The 22,458-nt window shown below is 42.5% G+C and overlaps 1 protein-coding gene and 1 long non-coding RNA gene across 5 annotated transcripts in view; one reads left to right on the top strand and one right to left on the bottom strand.

Annotated features, from left to right (window-relative positions):
* Positions 1–22,458, bottom strand: part of Khdrbs3 (KH RNA binding domain containing, signal transduction associated 3) — a 150,815-nt gene that overhangs the window by 75,075 nt on the left and 53,282 nt on the right. For all 4 annotated transcript variants that reach the window (XR_015624364.1, XR_015624365.1, NM_022249.2 and 1 more), the window contains exons 3-4: positions 5,666–5,782; positions 1,435–1,581 (exon numbers count right to left, since the gene is read on the bottom strand). Coding sequence is in view for 2 of the 4 variants with exons in the window: in NM_022249.2 (NP_071585.2) it covers positions 1,435–1,581; positions 5,666–5,782 (264 nt within the window). In the remaining 2 variants the exon portion in view is untranslated. The remainder of the gene's footprint in view (positions 1–1,434; positions 1,582–5,665; positions 5,783–22,458) is intronic.
* Positions 2,885–21,485, top strand: LOC148004838 (uncharacterized). The gene is made up of 3 exons (XR_015624825.1): positions 2,885–3,009; positions 9,358–9,509; positions 17,406–21,485. It is a non-coding gene; the product is annotated as an uncharacterized LOC148004838 (long non-coding RNA).

The following is a 22,458-nucleotide window of genomic DNA, read 5'->3' as shown; positions in this document are numbered from 1 at the left end:
TTCCATTAGGGAATTCAACAGGACAACAGAAAAATTCAAATGTATATTTTTGCTCATGCCATGTGCAAAAGCATCACCAAGTGACTTAAATGGAAAGAATCTTATGAGGTTCTTTTGCTTTGTTCTGAGACAGCGTTACAGGATGTAGCCCTGGCCAGCCTGGAACTTGGTATGTAGGCCAGATTGGCCTTGAAGTAACTGAGATCTTCTGCCCCTCAAGTAGAGTTTAAAAACATATGCTGCATATACCATCACAAAAGCAAAATGATTCTTAAAGGAAAGAATACTATTAAACATAAGGAGACAGCAGGAAACACCAGTAACGTTGCTTTAGACATATCTTTAGCCAGTCCAGATCATGGGTTAGAAAAATAGGCCCTACCCTCTCACGGAGGACTGTAAAGGCCATGGGATGGAAAGTTCCACTGTAGCTATGTATGGAAGAAGGAATCTGCCCCATGTGCCATAATCCCAGTTTCAGTCACCTATGTGAATATATGATTCCTACTGGCCTGCCCGTTAAACTACAAACTCTAGAGGGCAGGGGCTGTCATCAATGGTTTACAAATGTCTGCCACACAGTGAGCATTACTCTTAGACATGGCTAAGGATATAGCTCATGATACGACCTTTTAAGTGAAAAAACATACTTAAATAAACTTCAATATAAGTATAATATTTGGTTTCTTAATAGCAGATATGATCATAATCTATTGTGTACATGTTACTCTCCCAGCATAGTTGAGGACGTCTAAGGACAGTCTCACTGTGGACAGTTGCCTAGCAGATGTGCCAGCTTTTCTATAGTAAGTGTCTATAGAATCAACATATATAGTTTATTATTATTTATTATTACTTTTTTTTCCTTTTGGAAAAAAAAGTCTCTTTTTATCACTAACATACAAATACTTAAATGATCTTTCAGAAGGAAGGCAGGAACATATTTCTTTAAAATCATTACTTTCATGGCAATACTTGACGTCCCAGGCATATCCAATCTGCAAACTATACTTAACTACCCACTAAGGTTTTGATTTCCTGCTAAACTTCTCCAGGGGACAGAAAATGTTCTTATTTAGGTGTCCATGCCCCACACCAAGCACAGACCAGGCATATAGAGGACATTAATGACTAAGGAAGAGCACGGAATTTATGTGACATTTTCAGAATCACGTAAGAATTTATATTGGAGCTCCCAAATCTGAATTAGTGATTCTGATCTTCCAATTTTTCAGCCTTATAACCTGGTGGCAGTATATAATCTGTCTAAAATCCCATTGTTTTAAATGGAAGCAGGGAATTATGCCGAGGAATTCTCATAGAGAATATTGTGAGGTCTACGATGTAGGCCAGACAGGAAGCTCTTGATCATCAAGGAATGGGCTAAAGACTCAGCCTTAACACACAAGTCACTGAGCAGCGAGTGGTACTAACAGGGATCAGGAACTTCTTAATCTCTTCCAAGGCATGCCCCATCCGGGCATAAGCTTCCGCTGGGGGCGCGAACACTTCAATGAGCACGTGCAGGTCGTCATTGAGGTGAAAGTACTTCGCTTCTCCACTTTTCCTCAGCTCCTCCTCCTGAAGAAGATAATCACATTTAAAATGTGTCATTTAGAGCAGGAAAAAACAAGCAAAAATTACACAAAACTTATTTGATGTGTGCTTGTGAGGGAAGACTCTAAAACAAATAGCACTCTGGGATGGCTTTATTCTATAGATTTGATCCTGTTGTCCCGGGTTCTCAGGAACCCTGGACAGGCATCCTATCCTGCTGGGATAAGGTCTCTTCTGCTCTGACTCTGCCTATAAGGAATCATCTGCCCTTGGCTACCTGCAGATTCCTGTTAGCTCTAGCCTGCCCCATTACCGCCCCAGCTATGCACAAACCTCTGATCTTGACTTGGCTATGTGCCCGGCTCATTTCTCTACAGCAGATGCCTGCCATTTTAGGCATGCTGACACCAAGCACTCACCACAATCCAAAACATTCAACAATCTTTCAAGTTTGCTTCATTCTTTTTGGTTTTCCCTTATTAGCAGGCGACTGCCAGAGAGCAGACCCTGTATGTCCGTCTTGTCCGATGGTGTGTGAAGGGCTGGTTTATACTTCTCATTTCTGGCCCAAGCCTCAGCTACGTTATGAAGGCTGTCTTATGACTAGTTGCTGTGCAATTCAGAGTGAGTTCTAACAACTGTCCATGGCTTCCTAACAAAGGCAATGTGCTGTTCGGGGAGGGAAACAGACTCAGGGATTTTACACTCACATACCAAATCCCACCCTGACTGCTTGACAATCAAGCAGTTTACCTTATCAAGAAGGATTTTCACATGGGACAGACCTAGTGTGGTGTCATCTCCTGGGGCTGCTAAAGGCAGAAGACTCTTTAGAAAAGTGTCTAGTGCGCTGTGGGCAAAAGGTACAGCAGGAGGCCCGACATCAACTGAAGGCCCAGACCAGAACACCATGGCAGTTACAAGAAAAGCAGCCACTGGCAGGTATCAACATACTTCATCAGTTTAGCAAGTAAATGAAGATGAGTTCATTTTAAATTTGCTAGAGGAGTGAACATTGTAAGAATTTAATGTCTTTTTCTTTTCAAATGGGAGTTTTTACACAAAGGGCTCTCTCTCTAGAAACAAACATGATTAACCGAGAATTTATGCAGGCTAAAGTTAATCTAGTAAAAGGATCAACTGTAATCAATACCCAAGCATTTGGGCAGGAAGAGCTGGCTGTAGGTCAGCAGACGGGATACTGATACTACACACCTAAAGGGGAACCTGCTACTTAAGCAATCACGTGTGGTTGCTTTTCGTGGTGTTTTTGAAGGGTTAACTGATAAATCACATGACGGGGGCAGCAAGCATGACATGACGAGGAGGAGGAAGAAGGGGCTGCTGGGTTGGGGTAAAGAGGGAGCTTTGTAAAGGAGTATAGCACGGAGCCTGCCATGACTGGGATCTTGAGAAAGGTGACTGGGAGAGGTGGCCTTCAGGTCATTAGAGGTATGCTCCACCCCCTTCTCTGTCTCTTTGCCACTCTCTCTCTCCCTCTCTCTTCCTGACTATGAGGGAGTACTTTTGCTGGCCATGAGGGAGACATGATATATTGTCTTACTACAGATGCACAAGCAATGGTGTAACAAAACCATGGGCCAAAATAAGCCTTTCTTCCCTCATAAGCTGATTGTTGCTACTTGATAGTGAGCTAACGCAGAAGAGCTAGAAGTTCCTGTGGAGGTTTTCCTCCCTGTAGCAAGAAGAAAGCACTAGAGGCAGCCCAGAGATACACGGTTCAGTCTCTCGTACGAGAAGTGGGTTGAAGTCTAGATAACAGTGAAAACATGAGGACTGTCTTTGCGACATTTGGGAAGAGAATCAAATAATTCTAAATATCCAAATGCCAAAACAAAACTGAGTCTTTCACACCAGGCATATCTAGCTATAAGAACCTGGACCACTGAGGTTGCTCCCCGGAGACAGTACTTGTCATGGCTACTTTCCCCCCCTGGTACTAACGCATAGCCTGGCTTACTCACTGAGTCTGGAGGAACAGGTCCTAGGCACACAATAACAGCCAGACCCCTAGCCTTCCCCTAGTTACCCTGTAGCTTGATAGAATGATCAGCTAAATGCAGAATCATCACGCATACTTGGTCATGGACCCATGTGCTTAGAAAAAGAAATTTCTGAGTGGGTGGGGACTACTCTGGAGAGAGGCCCAAGGTTGAAAACAGGGTGGCCTTACAGTAAGTGCAGAGACACTCAGTGACAGGCATTTATGAGGAACTACTGTGGCACACGTCTGGGTGCTTCCTTCTCCAGACAGCTCAGTGCTGCTCAGTCTACAGAGTCACCAGAGTGACAGTGACAGGGCTTAAATCATTATTTCACAATACAGACTCCTTCTTGAGGCTGACTGGTTGCTGTCCGTGTTGGGTGCCAAATCTGTCAACAGCAGAGGACAACCACAGCCTGATTAGACAGAATACTTTAGAAGGATCGCTAAACTTTGATAGCAAGCTGGAGATAGTCTGGATCCCATTTACTGAGAGGACAGCCAGACACATTTTATGACCATGTTTGTATATGCATTCATAATTGGGTGAGACCTGTATGGCCTCACTTCTTCAGTTCTCTACACTGTTCAGGATTAACGGGGCTTCTGCCCGAACCTCCCTTGCTAACAGGCATTCCTGCCATTTGCCTGACTGCCAAGCAGCCTTATGAGACGATGAATTAGTGCATCAGCAAGTGTTGAGAATTTTCTTACGAGATCCACATCATTTCTGACTAACTGACTAGTACACAGTTTCACTCCCAGCTAATGCCAACACAGAGGTGTCAGGGAATCCGAGCAATGACACCAAGCAGCCAGGTTTGGTGACATGTGAAGCTAACCTGTCTGCTGGGTTAGTTCCACACCGATGCTGGCAACACTCTGAATTTCTACCCTGAAGTGTTTGGGGTCAAACAACTTTGTGTGAGTCTGGTACACACCATGCTTTCTACTTTCCTTAGTGGTGCTGGCAGACACACATGGCTTCACTCAATGTTAACCTAATAGCATAGCTGATTCTGCTGGGTGATCCAGATAATGACCCAAGTTCCTGACATGTACAACAAGGAAAATGTTATCATCTATTGTATTTCCTATGAATAGCACTGAGTAGAGGCAGGTTTCTTGTATTAGAAAAACTGCACTCAGATGGACTTTGGCTACAAGGCAAGACTTGCTTCATTTAAATCTAAATCTAAAACTCATTGTCTAATGTTTCAGAGTGCTTGATTCAGGAATGTGGATTTGGTTCTCAGTAATGCAAATCTCTGACAGGAAGAGATGTGACAACCAAGAACAATGCAGGAGGCACTGTTAAACAAAAATTCCTCAGAAGTAGAAGCAACTAATCAAAAAAGTAACTCAATCATTTAACTTCTCAAAACAATGGGGCATAGAACACCGGTAACCACGTAGAATAAATTTTCTTTTTAGGATACAAAGCAGTTATTAAAACATTTAAGTCATTTTTTAATGTTATAAAATGAGCATTACAAATTAAGGGCAGAGAAAGAGGTCAAGGTGTATGCCAAGACCCAGCATGGACCACCTGATGGCTGGAAGGTCCTGTGAGAAAGGCATGATCAAGCTGCATTCTCCTTTGAGTACTGTGAAGCATCTCACAAGCACAGCCACTGGGCAGCAGAATCCTAGACCACAGCCATAAGTGGTCCACCACGGCCCATACATCCTCATGTGTAGCATATAGAGGTGGGTAAAAGATATACAGGAAAAAAGTCCCAAAGGAACTAATTTAAAACACAACGGTGGGAAACTACAGGTAACTCCTCTTTCTCTTCATTATAAAAGGTAACAGGCTGCATTCAGAATAAACAATGTAATCACTATTGTTTAATTTTTTTACATGAGTCTTAAATACCTAAAAGTGGTAAGATACTATCTGCCAGGAACTGTCCAGAGAAAGTCAGTCTTCTACAGAGCATCCATGTGTATTGATCACCTCATATGACATTTTCCTCTAATTCCATCTGAGCTTCTATTTAGCTCTTAGATACCGGCATTAACACAGCAGGCAACAAACAGACATAACAGACATACCAGCACATGGCCAACAAGGCCAGCACTGTCTGTGGCCAATATTACCTTTGCCTTGTCTCTCATGGAACCTTTGCCAAGGATGGACATTTTTGTCAACGTTTCTTCTTGTAAGCGCTTCAGGGAATTGCCACGTGGACCCAAAAGCTTCCCCACAAAGTTGAACTAGGAAAAACAAACCGGCCATATTTGTAACATTCAAATCTTAAAAGTAGTTTATCAGCTTTGAATATTGGCAAACCCTGCCCAGTACCACTCATAGGTAACAAGTATTTATGTTCTTGCTACATAAATCATGCTGTGATATTTTCTCGACCATATAAAGTGGTACCAAAGATGTAAAAATTAAAAAGGTATGTTTTGCACTAGCCATTTCAGTGATTATGAATTTCCTATCTATAAGCAAGGCTAAGATTAGCACAGAGATAATGATTCAGGGATCCTGGAACGGGACACACTGGTTCTCCTCCTTTGTCAGCATTTAGATTTAGTTACTGACCTGATGAATAGACTGTCCCAAGTGAATTCTCAGTCCATGATCGAAAATACATCACAACAAAATAAGTCTCTTCCAAAATAACTAGATGTAAGAATGCAGGGAATTTATGTATAAGGTATCTGTGGTTTCTGATTTAATAAGCAGGGAGGAAGTGAGTTACTGAGCGCACAGCCTCTGAGGTTAGGCTGCCATGGTTTACACTGGAGAAGTGTTCTGCCCTATAAGTGCTTGGTTCACTCTCCTGTATAGCAGACAGTCATGAGGGTAGGAGCCATGCTTCTAGGGTCATTTTGAGGACTGGGTGGTTCAGTGAGATTCAATCATTTTTTACTTACAATAAATACTTAGCAATAACACACATATAAGAAACACCCTGTACAAAAAATTATCATGATAAATGCTGTATATGTCTCTAAAGTGTTCCTGCAATTGAGATAAATTACTAATATTTCTGTCTGCAAAAAAGAAATGAGCAGGTCACTATTTCTGTTTGGAAAGATTTCTGAGTCTACTCAGGACAGCATGTGCTGTCTTAGTGGTCTACACAATGTCTGTTGATGTTTTAAGGAAGGTATGTTCATTAGCAGTTGATCTAACTATGTCCAAGTGACTTTTCTGACATCAGTTAATACTTCAAAAATCAAAATGGCAGTTTTTCATATGCATTTTAATTTTATTGGCTTCAATAAAAATTTGAGCAGTTTTCACTTTCATATGGAATTAGCTCAGTAGAGGCATCAGCATCCTGATCCACCTGTGTCTGTCTGTCCTTGCTACCCACTCTCTGTATCATCTCTTTAGACGTTTCCATTGTTTGGACAGTGATCTCCTGAGCTGGATCTCCAAGTTTCTCTTATGTTCCCTGACTTGACATCTTGGAGTGTACAACCATATTCCTTATATAATGCTGATGCCTTCATTTCTTCAATCAAATGCTTAACTAGTAACAAAATTTTCTTTTGAAAATTGATTTTTTAAATTTTCACCCATCTCTCTCATCCACCCCGCATAAATTCATGTACACTATTATTGTTACATCTGTCCATCCATCTGACCATATAACCATCCATCTATCCGTCCACTCGTCCGTCCACCTGTCCGTCCATCCATCCATCCATCCATCCACCCACCCATCCATCCATCTACACAGACATAATCTGATAAGTTCTTTAACACTGTTGGTATGTATCCATGTTAACTTCTGTCTGCTAGGGATTGAATAACCTACCACGGGTTCACCACAGGAGAAGACTAAGTCTTTCTCTCCCAGCTGCCTGTAGTTCTTCATTTATGGGTAGAACCTTGTGAGATTTTTTTCCCCATCAAGAATGTCATGTTAACCAGCGCCATCGCTGCTCAGGTCCTGTAACCATTTTGTTCATATTTCATTGATGCAGCTTCCTTGCCATGCCCATTAAATACTATCTCCCAGATGGTGTTCTGGTCTTCTTACCGTCTTACCACCTTCCTGCCTTCCTGTTCCCTAAGCATTAAGAGTAGAGGCTACCATGTAGATGAGTCAATTGACACAGGGCTCTCTACAGTCGTTTATTCTCTTCATCTTGACCAGTTGCAGATCTCTATAGCACTAGCCGCTGCCATGTGCTGCAAAAAAGACTGCTTGGTGAAGGGTGAGAGCCCCTTATGTGTAGGTATGTGGATGAGTACTTAGAATGCATTCAGAAATTACACTGGTTTGTTTGGGAAATGGAGTTCCCCACCACAGCATCCCCTTTCCCATTCACGGCACCCATGTCCCACTATTCTCTATCCTTACAGTCCCTCATCATGGTCCCTTTCTATTTTGCTGGCTTCTTAGTTATTCCAGGTTACATCTCAAGTCTAAACATTTGGAGTAAGATCCATAAATAAGAAAGAACACATAGCATTTGTCTTTCTGAGTCTGGGTCACCAAACTCAGTATAGTATGTTCTAAGTTCTACCCATTCACCTGCAAATTTCATGATTGTATTTCCCTTGGCAGCTAAATAGAATTGCATTGTCTATGTTCCAAATTTTCATCATCCACTCGTCCCCACTGCAACAGTCTCTTTCTGGGCTCCTGCAATGACTTTTACAAACACAGTCTCTCCTTTCTACATTCAGGGTTCAATTTTTAGTATAGCAGCTATGTTTTCAAGACAGAGAGTACGAACTAATGCATTTCAGCACTCCTTTCTCCACTAAGTCAACACGTACTGAATAATTTAATTTGTTCATCTGCATTAAAAACATTTCTAGAAGCAATGATTCTTCTCCAGATGCCACTTACACACACACACACACACACACACACACACACACACACACACACACACACTGGAAACAGGCAACATTCCACAACCACTGGCATGGCATATGGAGATGAGTAACTGTTTTCCTACAGAAAGTGGACATGAACTGCAGTAGTCATGACCTTCCCTGATGAAGGCCAACTGCCCTTCTACACATGTGATGTGAAAATTTTCCCCGGGGAAAGCTACAGCCAAATCTCTCAGTATAGTTTAGATACTATACTGAGAACATACTATCCTGAGAACATGATATAGGGCTTCTGTTAAAAGGTTTCCCTTAATTGGTACTTAAAAAAACTTGACTGACCCAACACATGAATGTAACTGACTCTACCTCAGCACACAGAACTCAGAGTGCTTTGCCGTCATAATTTCAAGAGTGTTCTTCAGAGCCCCCAGAGAGCAAGGGCACGACCTCTCTGCACCTCAGTGGTTCAAACCTACAGACTGACTTTGCCCTCAATACTGGCCAGGCCTGCATGCACTGTTCTACCTACAATGCCTGTGCATAGAGCATGCTGTTTAAGGAACTGATTGATTAACTTCTAGCAAGTTCACCTGGAATATGCTTAAGTCTGTCCATTTTTCTTTGGCTCTCCTTAACTAATCATCTGCCAGCTATATTCATTCATACATAACCACTTGGGCCTCTCTGGAAATATTCTCTTCCCTCCTTCCTTCCATCAATAGAGAGGGCTCTTTTTGAAAGAGAATGTTGCCAGCAGCAGGTCTCGGATATGAGCGCAGTGGTATCACTGATCTTAGATCCTATGTCCTAGTGTTTACCATTGGCCGTGAAGACCTTCCTCATAGAATCAGCATAGATGGAGCCACCATGCCCCAGCACAGCCCATGCAGCTTGGCTGTAAAGAGCTGGACAGAAAGTTATTTCTGCTCTGAAAATGGAAACACAGCTGTACTTGCTCCAAATTAACACTCTATTCCAGGAAAACTCTAACCTGACAGCAACCCTGGCACACAGACAGCCGTGACACAAAGACATCTGAGATAACGCGAGAGTATAATTCAGTCACTGGATTATAAAGACTGGCATTTTCTTCAAGGATCATTCTATCCCCAGAGCCCACAGGGAAGAAAGGTAAGAATACTCAATCCAGAATTCCCTGATGAGCTGGGGACAAGTGCAAAGCAGTCAGTCACTCCTGAGATACACCCATCAATCACCTTCAGGAAGAACTTCATGCTGAGTGAGAACAAAAGCGGCCCAGAGCCCATTGCCAGTACTGGGGTCTGTATGATGATGACGGTGTTTACTAAGAGAAAGACAGAGAGCAAGCACTGATGGCCTCTGGGACAATTAGGCAGAGGCTGTGTTGTGAGACCCTTACCTTAGTCAGAAGGCATGGGAACAGGCAAGCCCTCAGACTCAAAGGATCTTCTTCAACAGGAATCAGTAGGGAGATTATGGAGGAACAGGTGAACCGAGTCAGTGATTGCTGCCGGGAAGAACAAAGGACAGACACATCCAGCCAGGCCTCTGCCCATCACTGGGAGTCCAGAAATCATTTCCATTGGATTTTGGTCACTGTCCAAAATTTTTCACACTAATCTGAATTTGATGTTTTAAGAATGGCAAATACATGGAAAGAATGAATGTTGTGAAAATGCAATGCCATGGGCAGCAGCCTAGGCCCTCCTTGGAGCGCCATGACTGTCTACAGGGCTGCTATTCAGTTTTCTAGAACACCCTCTTGACATTCTAATGCCACTTACTCCTACATTTCTTGCTATGCAAACCAAATGATTTAAAGACATTTCCTTGGACTCTTGGTACTGCAGAACATATTTTATACAACACTTAAAATCTCCATGCCCAGTCTGTTTCTTAACCCTTCGTGCACTGCTAGAAATAAACCAACACTGTGGGATGATGTCATACAAGTGAGGCAGGTACAAGATAGAATGAGGCCTGTCACTGGATGAGAAGGAAGGATGGGCGGGAGAAAAGTTTGAGGGAAGAGGAGGAGACTGGAGGAGGAGAGAAGCTGCCGAGAGAACATGGAGGCCGACATTAAGATTCCACCCTGTGTATTTACAGGTTGTTAAGACTGTTCTTAGGGGATGGATGTGTATAGGGCTTTATATGTTTAGGTGGACAATTATATCGGATCAATTGGATCAGAGGTTACTGCGTTGTGTGTCTTTCTTGTGGCAACTTGACTTTGGGAGACAGTGTGGCAGCAGAGACACTGGGCTGCCACGGAGTTGGGATGTGTGTTTCTGGCAAGATATCTAGCAGATATCTTGGGGCACTGTGGTGCCGGATCTAGTGGGGGTAAAAGACAGCCCATAATATAATTTTACAACCACACAACCCTAAAGCAATCATGTAATAATCTGAGGACCAGGAACCTGGGCACCTACCTATCTCTTGCTGTTTATGTTGGGAAAGCTACATCTATATCAGCAAAGATGCAAAACATACAAACACTCACTTGGACAAGAACTTTAAAAAAGAATTTCAAAACCAGAAGGTCCTGTCATTGGGACTGATGCTCAGAGGGTCAGCACTTGCCTACCACATAAAAGGCCTTAGGCTTGATCACTGACAGCACAAAACAACCAACATTTTCAATACGGTACGTGTGCCTCCAGAGTTAGGAGTCCTGCTCGCCCTAAGCTGTCCACGGTATATCAAACAATGGTCTCCAGGCTGTGTCTTGCCTTGAATGGCTCAACTCTGAGCCACGTTCTAAGAGAATAACTAACTCTACATATTGCTTGTGGTAGCAGACAGCCATCTTTTGCCTAAAACAAACCACATTCTAGATGGATGGCTACAGTGTCCACACAAGGAAAGCATGGTCACCTATATACAGCACATAGTCAGACGTCACTGACCTTATCATAAAATTCACACCCGAACACACTAGACCAAGGATGGGTGGAAGATCCTGTAAAGGAGAATCTGACCTGAATATCTGCCTTTTGTTGTTTATGCTGAAAAGCCATATCTTTCTCAACCTGTGGTCAATTCTCTAGATATACATAGAAGGAATGAACAGAGTTCCAAAATCTTTCTTTTGACCTTTACAATTGCATGTACTAACACCACACACACACACACACACACACACACACACACACACACACACACACACTCACACACACACACACACACACACACACACACACACACACACACTGTAATTTCAAAACTTGAATAAAAAGACTTAAAGGCACAGAGTATGATAGGCCTGTGTTAGGAGAATAAAGCAGACAATCCAAACACACGTCCATCTCCCCTTCCCTGCTCTGTGTGCGTCCTCAGTAGTGCTTATCTGCCCCCCTTGTCCAAGCATCTGTATCAGTTCTTCAGGTGCTTTTGTAACCTTGAGCCCTGTCTCTTCTTCAACAATCCCTCGGCCCTTCTACAACATCATTATACATAACTATATGAAGTTAGCATTAGAAAGGAGCACTAGTATAAAGAGCTGAGGGTCACCAGAGTCGAGCAGAAGCATAACCACTTGGTGACCTGAAGCTAATCAAAGGGACCGGCTCAGGAGCTAACTGGCACTGAGAAGTTTCTGGTGTGTTTCCTCACAGCGGTCACCTCTACTAGCACTTGCTAGATCTGATGCCCTTTGGTCCATTAGGATTGGAATAGGTAGTTGTGAACCACCAGACATGGGTACTGGGACCAGAACTCAAGTCTCAGGAAGAACAGCAAATATTCTTATCCACTAAGACATCTCTGTAGCCCCAGTATACTTTAAATGGAACTAAATAATTTGATCCAACACACTTACATACAATATGAGGCTCTATTCTATGATAGATATTGAAACCTTTTCCAAGACATAGAAGTTAAGAAGAAAGTGTACAAGCTTAGGTGGGAATCAGTTTTTGCCTAGCCTTAATGACTTCACTAAACAAACTGGGAGGGTTCTATTTTACTATTATCTGGCTCAAATGTGCTACATTCAAACTACTACAAATTTAACAGTGTCGAACAATAGCCATTCTATTTATTTGCTCACAATTCAAAAAGTTATAAAGGAGGAAAAGGGGCAGCTGGACCATTTGCTGTTGCTAATGGTCTGAGACTGGGTGGTTTTCAAAGGATGGAGGTTCTGGATGCTGGATGTTTGAGATAAGGCAGCTGAACATGAAAAGGGCCCCTTACTGCAAACCGACGCTGTAAGAACACAGAAGGATAACAGACAGGAAGAACCAGCATAAGGTGAATCCCAGTTATACAAAGAGCCAGACTCCCCTGGTACTAACCTAACCTGCAATCCAGCCAGAATTCACTGTTTGCTAAAGATCTCATCACCTTTTTAAAAGCCCTACCTCCCAACACTGCTAGGGGAAAAAACCCATTTTTCCACATGGATCTAAGACAAAAAACCTTGAAAGTAGGAGGCAAGAGATGCTGGCAGAGCCTGATGCAATAGCCAGGTCCATTGGGGTAAACACATTCACTTCTGGGATGCCTTATTCCCTCTGCTCACAAGCCAATGCTTGCTGGCTACTGGGAACCACGGTCCACACTGGTTTCACTGACTGTGCTTTGGCTGTGCGTCTTGGACTTCACTTACAAGAGTGGGCTGGACAGTTAGTGTAGAAAAGCGTACTGTCAGTTCTTCAAGCCTGACCTCTGACTGAGTCGTCCTGCTCATGCTATTAGTACAGGAACCCCATGAGGACAGACAAAGCACATGTCTGCAGGTTTGGAGTCACGTGGCACAGTCTAGCATGCTTCCTTCACCTTCACACATGGAACTGACCAGGCAGCCATAACTAGCCATCCACTAGGCAGACTTAACCGCCTCAAACACATGGTGTTTTCTAAGACTTGGAAGGCTGACCCTGCCTACTTGCTTTGCTTGCTCAAATTGGGGACAAGGTAGCAGTCTCTCTGAGTTTAACGGCCCTGTCTCACTCATCTTTGTACTTTGACAATAGCTGAGAACAAAACCTTGCTTACAAGAGGCAAGCAATATTTCATGAACCCAAAATTGAGTGGAAAATACAGCCACAATTAAAACTCCGGTTCTGTCAGTAACAACTGAGACTTTAAATACCATCAAGAATAGAATACACCACAGAAACTGAAAGAGGAAGCAGGTTTATGGACTACTGGTGCTAACAAGCCGAGAGTGTCTTCTTCCTGAGGATCTTATAAAATCTTAATGTGTATTTAAAATTCTTAAAGTGAATATATATCCCAGGAAAATATAAAACAATTAAGCTACAGTATCAGACAATGTAAATATATTCTCTAAAGGCGAGGCTGAACTACATTCAAGAATAAGAAGGTTCAGGTAATTTTTAAATATTTGAACACAGTTTAAAGTACACATTGCAAATGAATTTAAGAGACTATGCAAGCAGGTCCATCAGGTACACTGCGTGGGGATGGCCACCATAAACACCTGCTTATCACCACTTCATGCACGCCCTGGCCCTTCACCTTCCATGGATGAAGGGTTATAAACATAAACATTTACCTCTATACATTAAAAGGTCATTGCTATTCCAGCATTGGTTGAAGAATCAGTGGTAACAAAGCAGGTGGGACTCAGGCAGAAACTAGACACAGAGGTAGTCTCTAGTGAGGAAACTCTTATCACACACCACTGTACCTCAACTCTCTGTGCAAACACCTCCCATCACTTTTTCATATCCTGGCCCACTGCCTCTTTTACAAGAATTCACCCTTTAGCCTATATTATTTGGTTAAATGAATGCCTTCCACTGATAAAATTATAAATTCTCTTGGGCTAAAGTATAACTCACTTTTGTTTTCTATCTTTCCTGCATAATGGCTTCTCAGTAAATACTTAATATTAGTCAACAGGTTATGTAAGTTTCTTTACTACAGAGATTATGGCAATATAATTAAGCTACCAATAACTGTTATTATTTAAGTGTCTTAATTTCCCTAGTAACTATAACTATTATTGGTGGCCGACTATATCCCTGTGCTTATGAATGGTATAGAATCAAAGTAAAGAAAATCAATGGAGCCTACAAGTAACTTCGCCTGATTATAAGAGCAGGGAGCAAAGATGTGGACAGTAACGTGCATGCGACACACACTTTAGAGAATTCTACCTTATATTTCTTCATCACTATTTAGTCAATGTTGTATTTGCCAGCAGAAGATGGAAGATGGCTAGAAATTTTTAATCCAAAAAATCGGAGATGATACCCATCTGATTAAAGATGCAGAGGATTAATTGCAGGATTTAAAATCAAAGGCGAGAAATTGATACGGATCAAGAGGCTCTTAGAAGAGCGAAGCTGAGAGACGGCAGCATTCGCAAACAAATTCTGACAAGAAAATACAGAGGGAAAGATAAAGGGGAGGTCAAGGTAGGCAGCAAATGCCTGGTACTTGAGGGGTGGGTGAGATGGCGGTTAATGAAGTGATACTGAGTCGGCAAAAACCATGCCCTTGGGCACAGACACTGATATAGACTTTGACTGGAGGACTCACTGTTCACTGAAATGAAGAAAAGCAAAGCCACAAGAAAAGATGCAAACAGCCACGAGTACCTGTGCCGTTCAGTTAAGGCCATTAAGCCTGCCCATGGTACGTGCACGTGGAGCAGCCAACAAGGTGTTTGCTGGGATATTTAGAGAAACGCTCACATGCCAAGAGCTAATGAGCACAAGACGTGCACACAAGACAAAGCCGCACTAGTTCCTAACACAAGTTTCTCTCCATCTGCAAACAAGCTTCTCATCATAAAGCACTCCGTGTGCCTTACGTTGTGTAGTCATGGAGTAATTACTTGCTTTGGTGCGTGTTCAGGTTTAGTTCATGGTAGAAATTACAGTGGAAAGCAGAGGCTTGTGGTTCAGGTATACTTTCCACCTCTCCTTGTCCACACCTCTCCTTGTCCACCTCTCCTTGTCTCTGCTTCTAGGCCCCACAGTGTGAGCTGCTCTGCCTGTTGTGCGCATCAGGATGGATGGAAATCTCTGCAGCTGTGTCCCAAATCCTCTCCCTACAGCCCTAGGCGCTGGGCATTTCATCAGAGCCCTACAAATTCTAATACGGATAAAGACGGAATCAGCATCTTAATGAGAAGCGTGCGGTTCCACATTCACTGCCTCAGCCATGACTGCCATGGTATAGAAATAACCCACATGCCCATCGATGAACGGAGGGTTTTAAAAATGGGAAATATATACAGTGAAGCATTAAAAAAAAAAAAAAGCCACATCACATTGGTGAGCATGAAGAGATTTATACCCAATAAAATAAGCCAGTTACAGAGACACAAATCTCTGGCATTATCTGTGTGGAATCTAAAAGAGATGAGTAGGGAAAAGGCAAGAAAGGAAATGCTAGCACTGGTTAACATTCCTGGTTAGCACTGGTTAACCAGGAGGAAATAGTCTATGCAATCATCTGCATAGCAAGGTGATATAATTATCAATGGATGAGCCAAAATAGTTAGAAGGGAGGGCGGAAGAAATGACAGATGCTTAAAGTGACAGTGAATTAGTTGGATGTGATCCCAACACTGCAGTCCCATGCATTTTTAAAAATTAATTAATTCATTTATTTTTATTGGATAGTTTACATATTGACATTTCAAATGTTATCCCCTCTCCTGTTTCTCCCCTCTCCCATACCCCCTCCCCTTACTTCTATGAGGATGCTCCCCCCTCCCACCCACCACTCCTACCTCAACACCCTGACATTACCCTACACTGAGAAAACAAGCCTTCACAGAACCAAGGGCTTCTCCTCCCACTGATGCTGGACAAGGCCATCCTCTGTTGCATATGAGGCTGGAGCCATGGGTCCCCCCATGTGTACTCTTTGGTTGGTGGTTTAGTCCCTGGAAGCTCTGGGGTGTCTGGTTGGTTGATATTGTTGTTCTCCCTATGGGGTTGCAGCTCCTTCAGTCCTTTCTCTAACTCCTCCATAGGAGTCCTGAGCAGGGGTGGAGGACCATGGAGTGCCTGCTCAGGCCTGGGGTGCCTCATCATGTCCAAAAACTTAAATTCCTAAAAACTGCACTGTTCCCCACAAGTAAATCAACTCTCACTTAAAGGAGCAGAGATAACCAAGCATTGCCATCCTATCTATTTCTGCAGGTAAATCATCAATGTGAAACTAAAGCAAAGGGTCCTCTGGGGAGAGGGCTGTCTTTGAAAATCAACCCGGGGCTACAGAAAAGGCAACTTTTAATGTACTGACATGTTATACATCCACCAGCTGGAGAAACTAAACCAACAACTTCCACTGCGTGAGCCACTGATAAGACGAGGTTGAGACTGCCTGTAACATGCTCCAAGGGAGAAAGAAAGACAGGAAGCTTAACTGCCACAGAGAGCAGAGGCGGTTTATGGCTCTCTCATCTCAAAGATCCTTAGCCCATGCTCACCTGTGACAACAGCAACCACCTTGCCCTGCCAACACACAATACCACAGATTTTTAATAAGGTTTTTTAAACCAGAAATTGCAATGACTATGTTAGAATACCAAGAGATGTTTAAGACAGTCACGAAATTAATAAATTAAGAATTTCCTTTTTGGAGGTGACCAGTCTTTAGCAATTTGATATGCCATGTCGGTTGATATCCCTGGAAGGCCTGAACTTTTCTGAAGGGAAATGGAGGAGTGGCTGGGGCATGGGGGCCAGATGCTGGGATGGGATGATGAAGGGAAAGCTGCAATGAGGATGTAATATGGGAGACAAGAATAAAGAATAAATATTTTTTGAATTGCTATTTATCTTTCCATGCTAACAACTGCTAGAAAAAATTTATTTAATATTCCAAAGTGGAGGGAAATAAAGAGTTTCCGCTCTTTTTTATGTCTTATTCTGAAGATTCCATTAATCCAGAGCTGGCCCAAATCAAAAATTAGTAATGAAAAAACATTCTAGAAGTAAACCATTCATGAGTTTACGTAGCTTTTGCAGGACATATTATTATAATCCCTCAATTTTGTTGTTTATCTTGAACTGTGCCTGATCCTCAAGCCAAACTACTTTCCCACAGGTGTATGCATCTGAATACAGAGAACAATCTAGACAAGCCGAGCACTCTGCCATCTCAGGCTCCAGCAGAATACCTTGCCAGGCACAGCCAACTGCGTAGCCAGAGAACCGCCCATGAAGACATGAGTGACTCAACATTATAACTCCATCTTTTGACATAGCCCTCAGCTTTTTCTTCAACATGAGACTACGTCTGCCCTCCTTCCTAACACAGAACCCCACATCCTCTAAGACAGCTCAAAAGTCCCTCTAGTCTAGAAGAGCATGCAGTTCCACTAGCTTAAGTAAATCTCAGTGACCAATTCTTTCACGTCTCCTATTAAAATCGGCAGATCTTGTTGAATTTATCTTCCTAATCAAATATAATGGCTCATGATTTCCCAAATGCATCTGACCTACACAGCATGTCCTCACGTTGGGAGGAAACACCAAATGTTCACCTTTCTTACTACTTGTAATCCTGACCAGCTGACTGCCAAGAGATAACCTCCTCAAAGCAGCATTCCTTACATGTGTCAAAATGACCCTCCTGTCCTGCTAAAGCCACAGGTGTGTTCTGAGCATTAAATGGTCACCTGGATTCTCCACTCAACTGAGCTTAAGACCAATAACGGAATCCTAATCACTGTCATTTTACCAGCAACAAATGTGGCTCAGAAAAGAGGCTCAAACATCAAACATCAGACCAGTGAGCAGGAGAGAATGATGAGTTAGCCGAAGCCTCCTCATTAACGAGAACTCTGCACAGGGGTTTCTCTTGCTGCAGCAGCTCAAGGCCCACGGCCAGCACCAACTCCACAAGGAACTGTGCTGCCCCCAGAGCGACTCCCATGGGTCAGTCCTCTACATTCCTCCAGTTGACAGGAAGTTGCCACTAGCAGGAGGGCTTCTACAGCACATATGGACACTCATGCAAAGCCTGAAGTTGGTGGCTAGGTGATTCTGATGGAGTTAAACAGCCTGCCCCCGGCACTGTGAACAAATGCGGTGTGCTCGGATCTGTTAGTCACAGAAGTTACATGTCTTCCCAGCTCACACCTAATACTTGAATATTTGAGACTCTGAGATACCATATTCATGTATTACTACTTCACATAAGAACTTATATACAACAAAGTATCGATTTCCGATTAGTTATCATATTCCAGGATATCTAATCTTTGAATATTAAGTGAGTTGCTACGTCTGCTCCTCTTTCCATCTACTGCGCAGTGGGCACAAAGAATCCATGCAAAAGGATTGCTTGCACCATTTCTGCTCAGTAATTTGTCCATGCAGTGGTCAAAACTCGCTTTCTATTTATATAAAAACGTATCTGTCTATGTTTTTGAGTAAAGATGATCACAATCCAACACCTATAGGTATCAACTATAAACTGTCCAAGTCTGAACAAAATACCAAAGTCAACTATTGTGAGCCCTGAACAGTGACAGAAAACAGGCAGATTCTGAAATACAGTCAAGACCTGAAACAAACAGCAGGGCACAAATGTTCTAAGTTCAGAGCTTTTACACCCGAGAAGCAAGGTCTGAGGCAACCATGGTACTGAAATGCAAAGGAAGGAGCCCAGGAAGGGTTAGAACAGACGATGTGCCAAGACCTTAGACTGCCCCTAAACACTAGTCTCTGGCATTTGATGTGAAGCAAAGTGAAACAAAAGAACCCAACTCATTTCCAGTTTACAGACTGAATACAATCTAGTCAGTTAGCTACCAAGCAGGCACCAGTGTCCTTCAGAGAACCGTAACAAACAGAGAGCTGCCATTTACAGTATCCAGGATACAATCCAAAATTACTCAACATGACAGACAATACAATTCTTCACCACAATACGAGAGTCCAGCCTAATACGATGAGATGAAAATGACTTCAGAAGTAAAAGACCAAGAATTCCAGCACTGGCTTTAAGTGCACACAATGGCATAAAGTAACACTTGTAGGGTTGGAAACCTGGCCTACCCTCAGAAACCAAGTCAGGCTGAGTACAGCAGCCTCCATCAGCAAACCCGACATGGGAAGCAGAGACAAATTCCCCAGAAGCCTATGCACTGGAGTAAGCAGCCTTGACCACTCAAAAGGGAGCCAGCCTGTCTCGAACAAGGTGACCGGCCAGGACCCACACCTATGGTTGTCCTCTGAACTCCATGTACACGCATTAAGAGTTTCCATCTCTCTCTCTCTCTCTCTCTCTCTCTCTCTCTCTCTCTCTCTCTCACACACACACACACACACACACACAAACATTTAAATAGACCTATAGCCTGTACGGAAATAGAATCATTCATTAAAAGTTTCCCAAACAAACATAAAAGCCCAGTTACAATTTTAGGGCAGAATTCTACAAGACTTTCAAAGAAAGCTATTAACCTAATGTTAATATGCCTCAAATTATTCCATAAAACAGAAACAGAAGGAGAATTGCCAAATTTATTTTGAGGCCACAGTCACCCTGATTGGCAAACCACACAAATATTCAGCAGAGAAAGAATTACAGACCAATTTCCATCATGAACATTGATGCAAAAATACTCAATAAAATACGAGCAAACAAAATCCAAGAACACATAAAAAGCATCATCCACCATGATCAAGTGGGCATCACCCCAGAAACTCAGGGGTGGTCCAACATATGAAAATCCAGCAATGTAATCCACCATATAAATGAACTGAAAGAAGAAAAAAAAAACACATGATCATCTCATTAGATGCTGAAAAAGCCTTTGACCAAATCCAACACCCCTTCATAGTAAAAGTCTTGATAAAATGAGCACACCTAAACATAATAATAAAGGCAATTTACAGCAAGCTGAGAGCCAACAGCAAATGAAATAGAGAGAAAATCAAAACAATCCCATTAAAATCAGTAACAAGAAAAGGCTGTCCACTCTCTTCATCTATTCAATATAGTACTTGGAGTTCTAGCTAGAGCAGTAAGAAAACTGAAGGGGATACAAATTGGAAAGGAAAGTCAAAGGATCACTATTGCAGATGATATGATAGTGTACATAAGTAACATCAAAGTTCTACCACAGACCTCCGATAGCTGATGAACATCTTCAGCAAAGTGCCTGGATAAAAGATATCCTCAAAAAGTCAGTAGTCCTCCTATATACAAATGACAGACTGAGAAAGAAATCAGAAACACCCTTCATAACAGTCACAAATAATGTAAACCATCTTGAGATAACTCTAACCAAGCAAGTGAAAGACTTGCATAAGTCTTTGAAGAAGGAAACTGAAGAAGATGTCAGAAGACGGAACAATCACACGTGCTCCTGGATTGGTAGGGTTAGCATAGGGAAAATGCCCATTTTACTGAAAGTAATCTGCAAATTCAACACAATCCCCGTCAAAAATGAACTGATGTCTGATAACAGCCTTTAATCAGATGAAAGGCTGGTGCTTTAAGAACTGCCAGCAACCTTCAGGAGGAAAACTGAACTACAGTCAGGGGCAAAGTCAAGGCTCAGCACTGTCTGCAGCTGGCGTCTCAGACCACATGCTGCTCAAGCGTCCTTATTCTTTAACTTCAGGACTAGTTTTGACTTGTGGAATCTCGGCAATTAGGCTGCAAGTTTTGACCATTCACAAATCTATGAAAAAAAATCATATAGACTTCCTTGCATTTTAAAAAGCTAATATTATTTAAGACTGTCTTAATCTGCCTATTAAGCAACCTTCCTGCATTACAAAAATGGAGCAGGTCACCTGTGACAAAAGTAGGTAGCAGGGCGTTCAACAGGAACATCTGAGTTCTACCCTGACTATACCCAACCATCAGAGGCAGGTAGGTGTGCTCAACAAAAGACTGACTGGGAGAAGCAAGAGCAGGAAAATGAAAAGTTCATGCTCATCCGTTCTTATAAACTTAACCAAGAGACATAAAACAACAATGAGAGATAAAATAGAATCGCGCATGTTTCTTCTTTTTGAGAAGAAAAGGGTTCCTGCTTCACTGCCCCTGTTGAGTATTTTACCAAAAATACAAATAAGGAAGAAGTAAAGCTACTTATACAGTGTGACTATGTAACTAGAGTTCATAACGGAGCTATCAAACAACTAATAAAATTAGTAATATAGCAAAAGAAAGAAGAAATAGACAATAAAGATTAAAATGGTCTATGGCTACAAACTCAGACAATAAAGAGCTGAAAGATCCCCCTTCTGTAGTGAGCGACTGTGAACCTTCAGACAGGCACAGATGAGTGTATCAGGAGGTAAGTAGGGCGGCTAAGAAGAATCTGAGCCTCTCTACAGAAACGGACAACCGTTCCACGCGCAGACATGGGACAGGCAGAGCTGGGACGAGCCATCAACAGACACAACCCAAGTGCAGCAGAGCAGAGTAGGTCACTGTGTAGCGATCCATGAACGGATTCATAAATGTACATGGAACTGAAAAGATCCAGAATATGTCAGTAATCCCGGAAAAGAAGGTCAAAACTAGAGCAATTTTAAAATCATGGCTCTCCATGAAAAGCTTCAGTTAACAAGACTGTGGTCCTGGCATTAGGATCCATAAACACTTCAATGTGTTTGAACAGAGCACTCCAATAAACCGCACTTCCACGCCATTTGACTTCCATCAAAAATGCTAAATGAATCCTGGGACAGAAAGCATCAAGTCCTGATGAGAAAAGTAAATACTCTCATGAGGGAAACACGGATGTGACTTTTGCCTCATTCCATGTTCTGCTGCTCTAACGTACTTCAACATAGGTAACCGATAATGAATGGAAGTTTATTGGCTAACAGTTCTGTAGGTTGAGACATCCAAGAGCAGAGAACTGGAATTTGCAATTTTGGGGTTTTTTTGTTTTGTTTTATCTTGTTTTAGTTAATCCACATTCCAAACCTACCCAACCACCGTCTGCCTTCTCCCCTCCTCTTTGAAAACTCTTCAAAACTAATTTGGGCTGCCAAATTTTCTTGGTACTGTGGCTTTCTACTGGAGAATGGTCAACTTACCATTCTGAGGAACTTCATGCTACTATTCAACATGGATGCAGACGTCCCGCACAGAGAGCATGCACACTAGCTTAGGTCTCTCTTCC

Source organism: Rattus norvegicus, chromosome 7 (assembly GCF_021556685.1).
Source record: "Rattus norvegicus strain SHRSP/BbbUtx chromosome 7, alternate assembly SHRSP_T2T, whole genome shotgun sequence".
Classification (NCBI taxonomy): domain Eukaryota; kingdom Metazoa; phylum Chordata; class Mammalia; order Rodentia; family Muridae; genus Rattus; species Rattus norvegicus.
The sequence above is the reverse complement of the archived record's forward strand: the minus strand, read 5'-3'. Positions and strand labels throughout refer to the sequence as shown.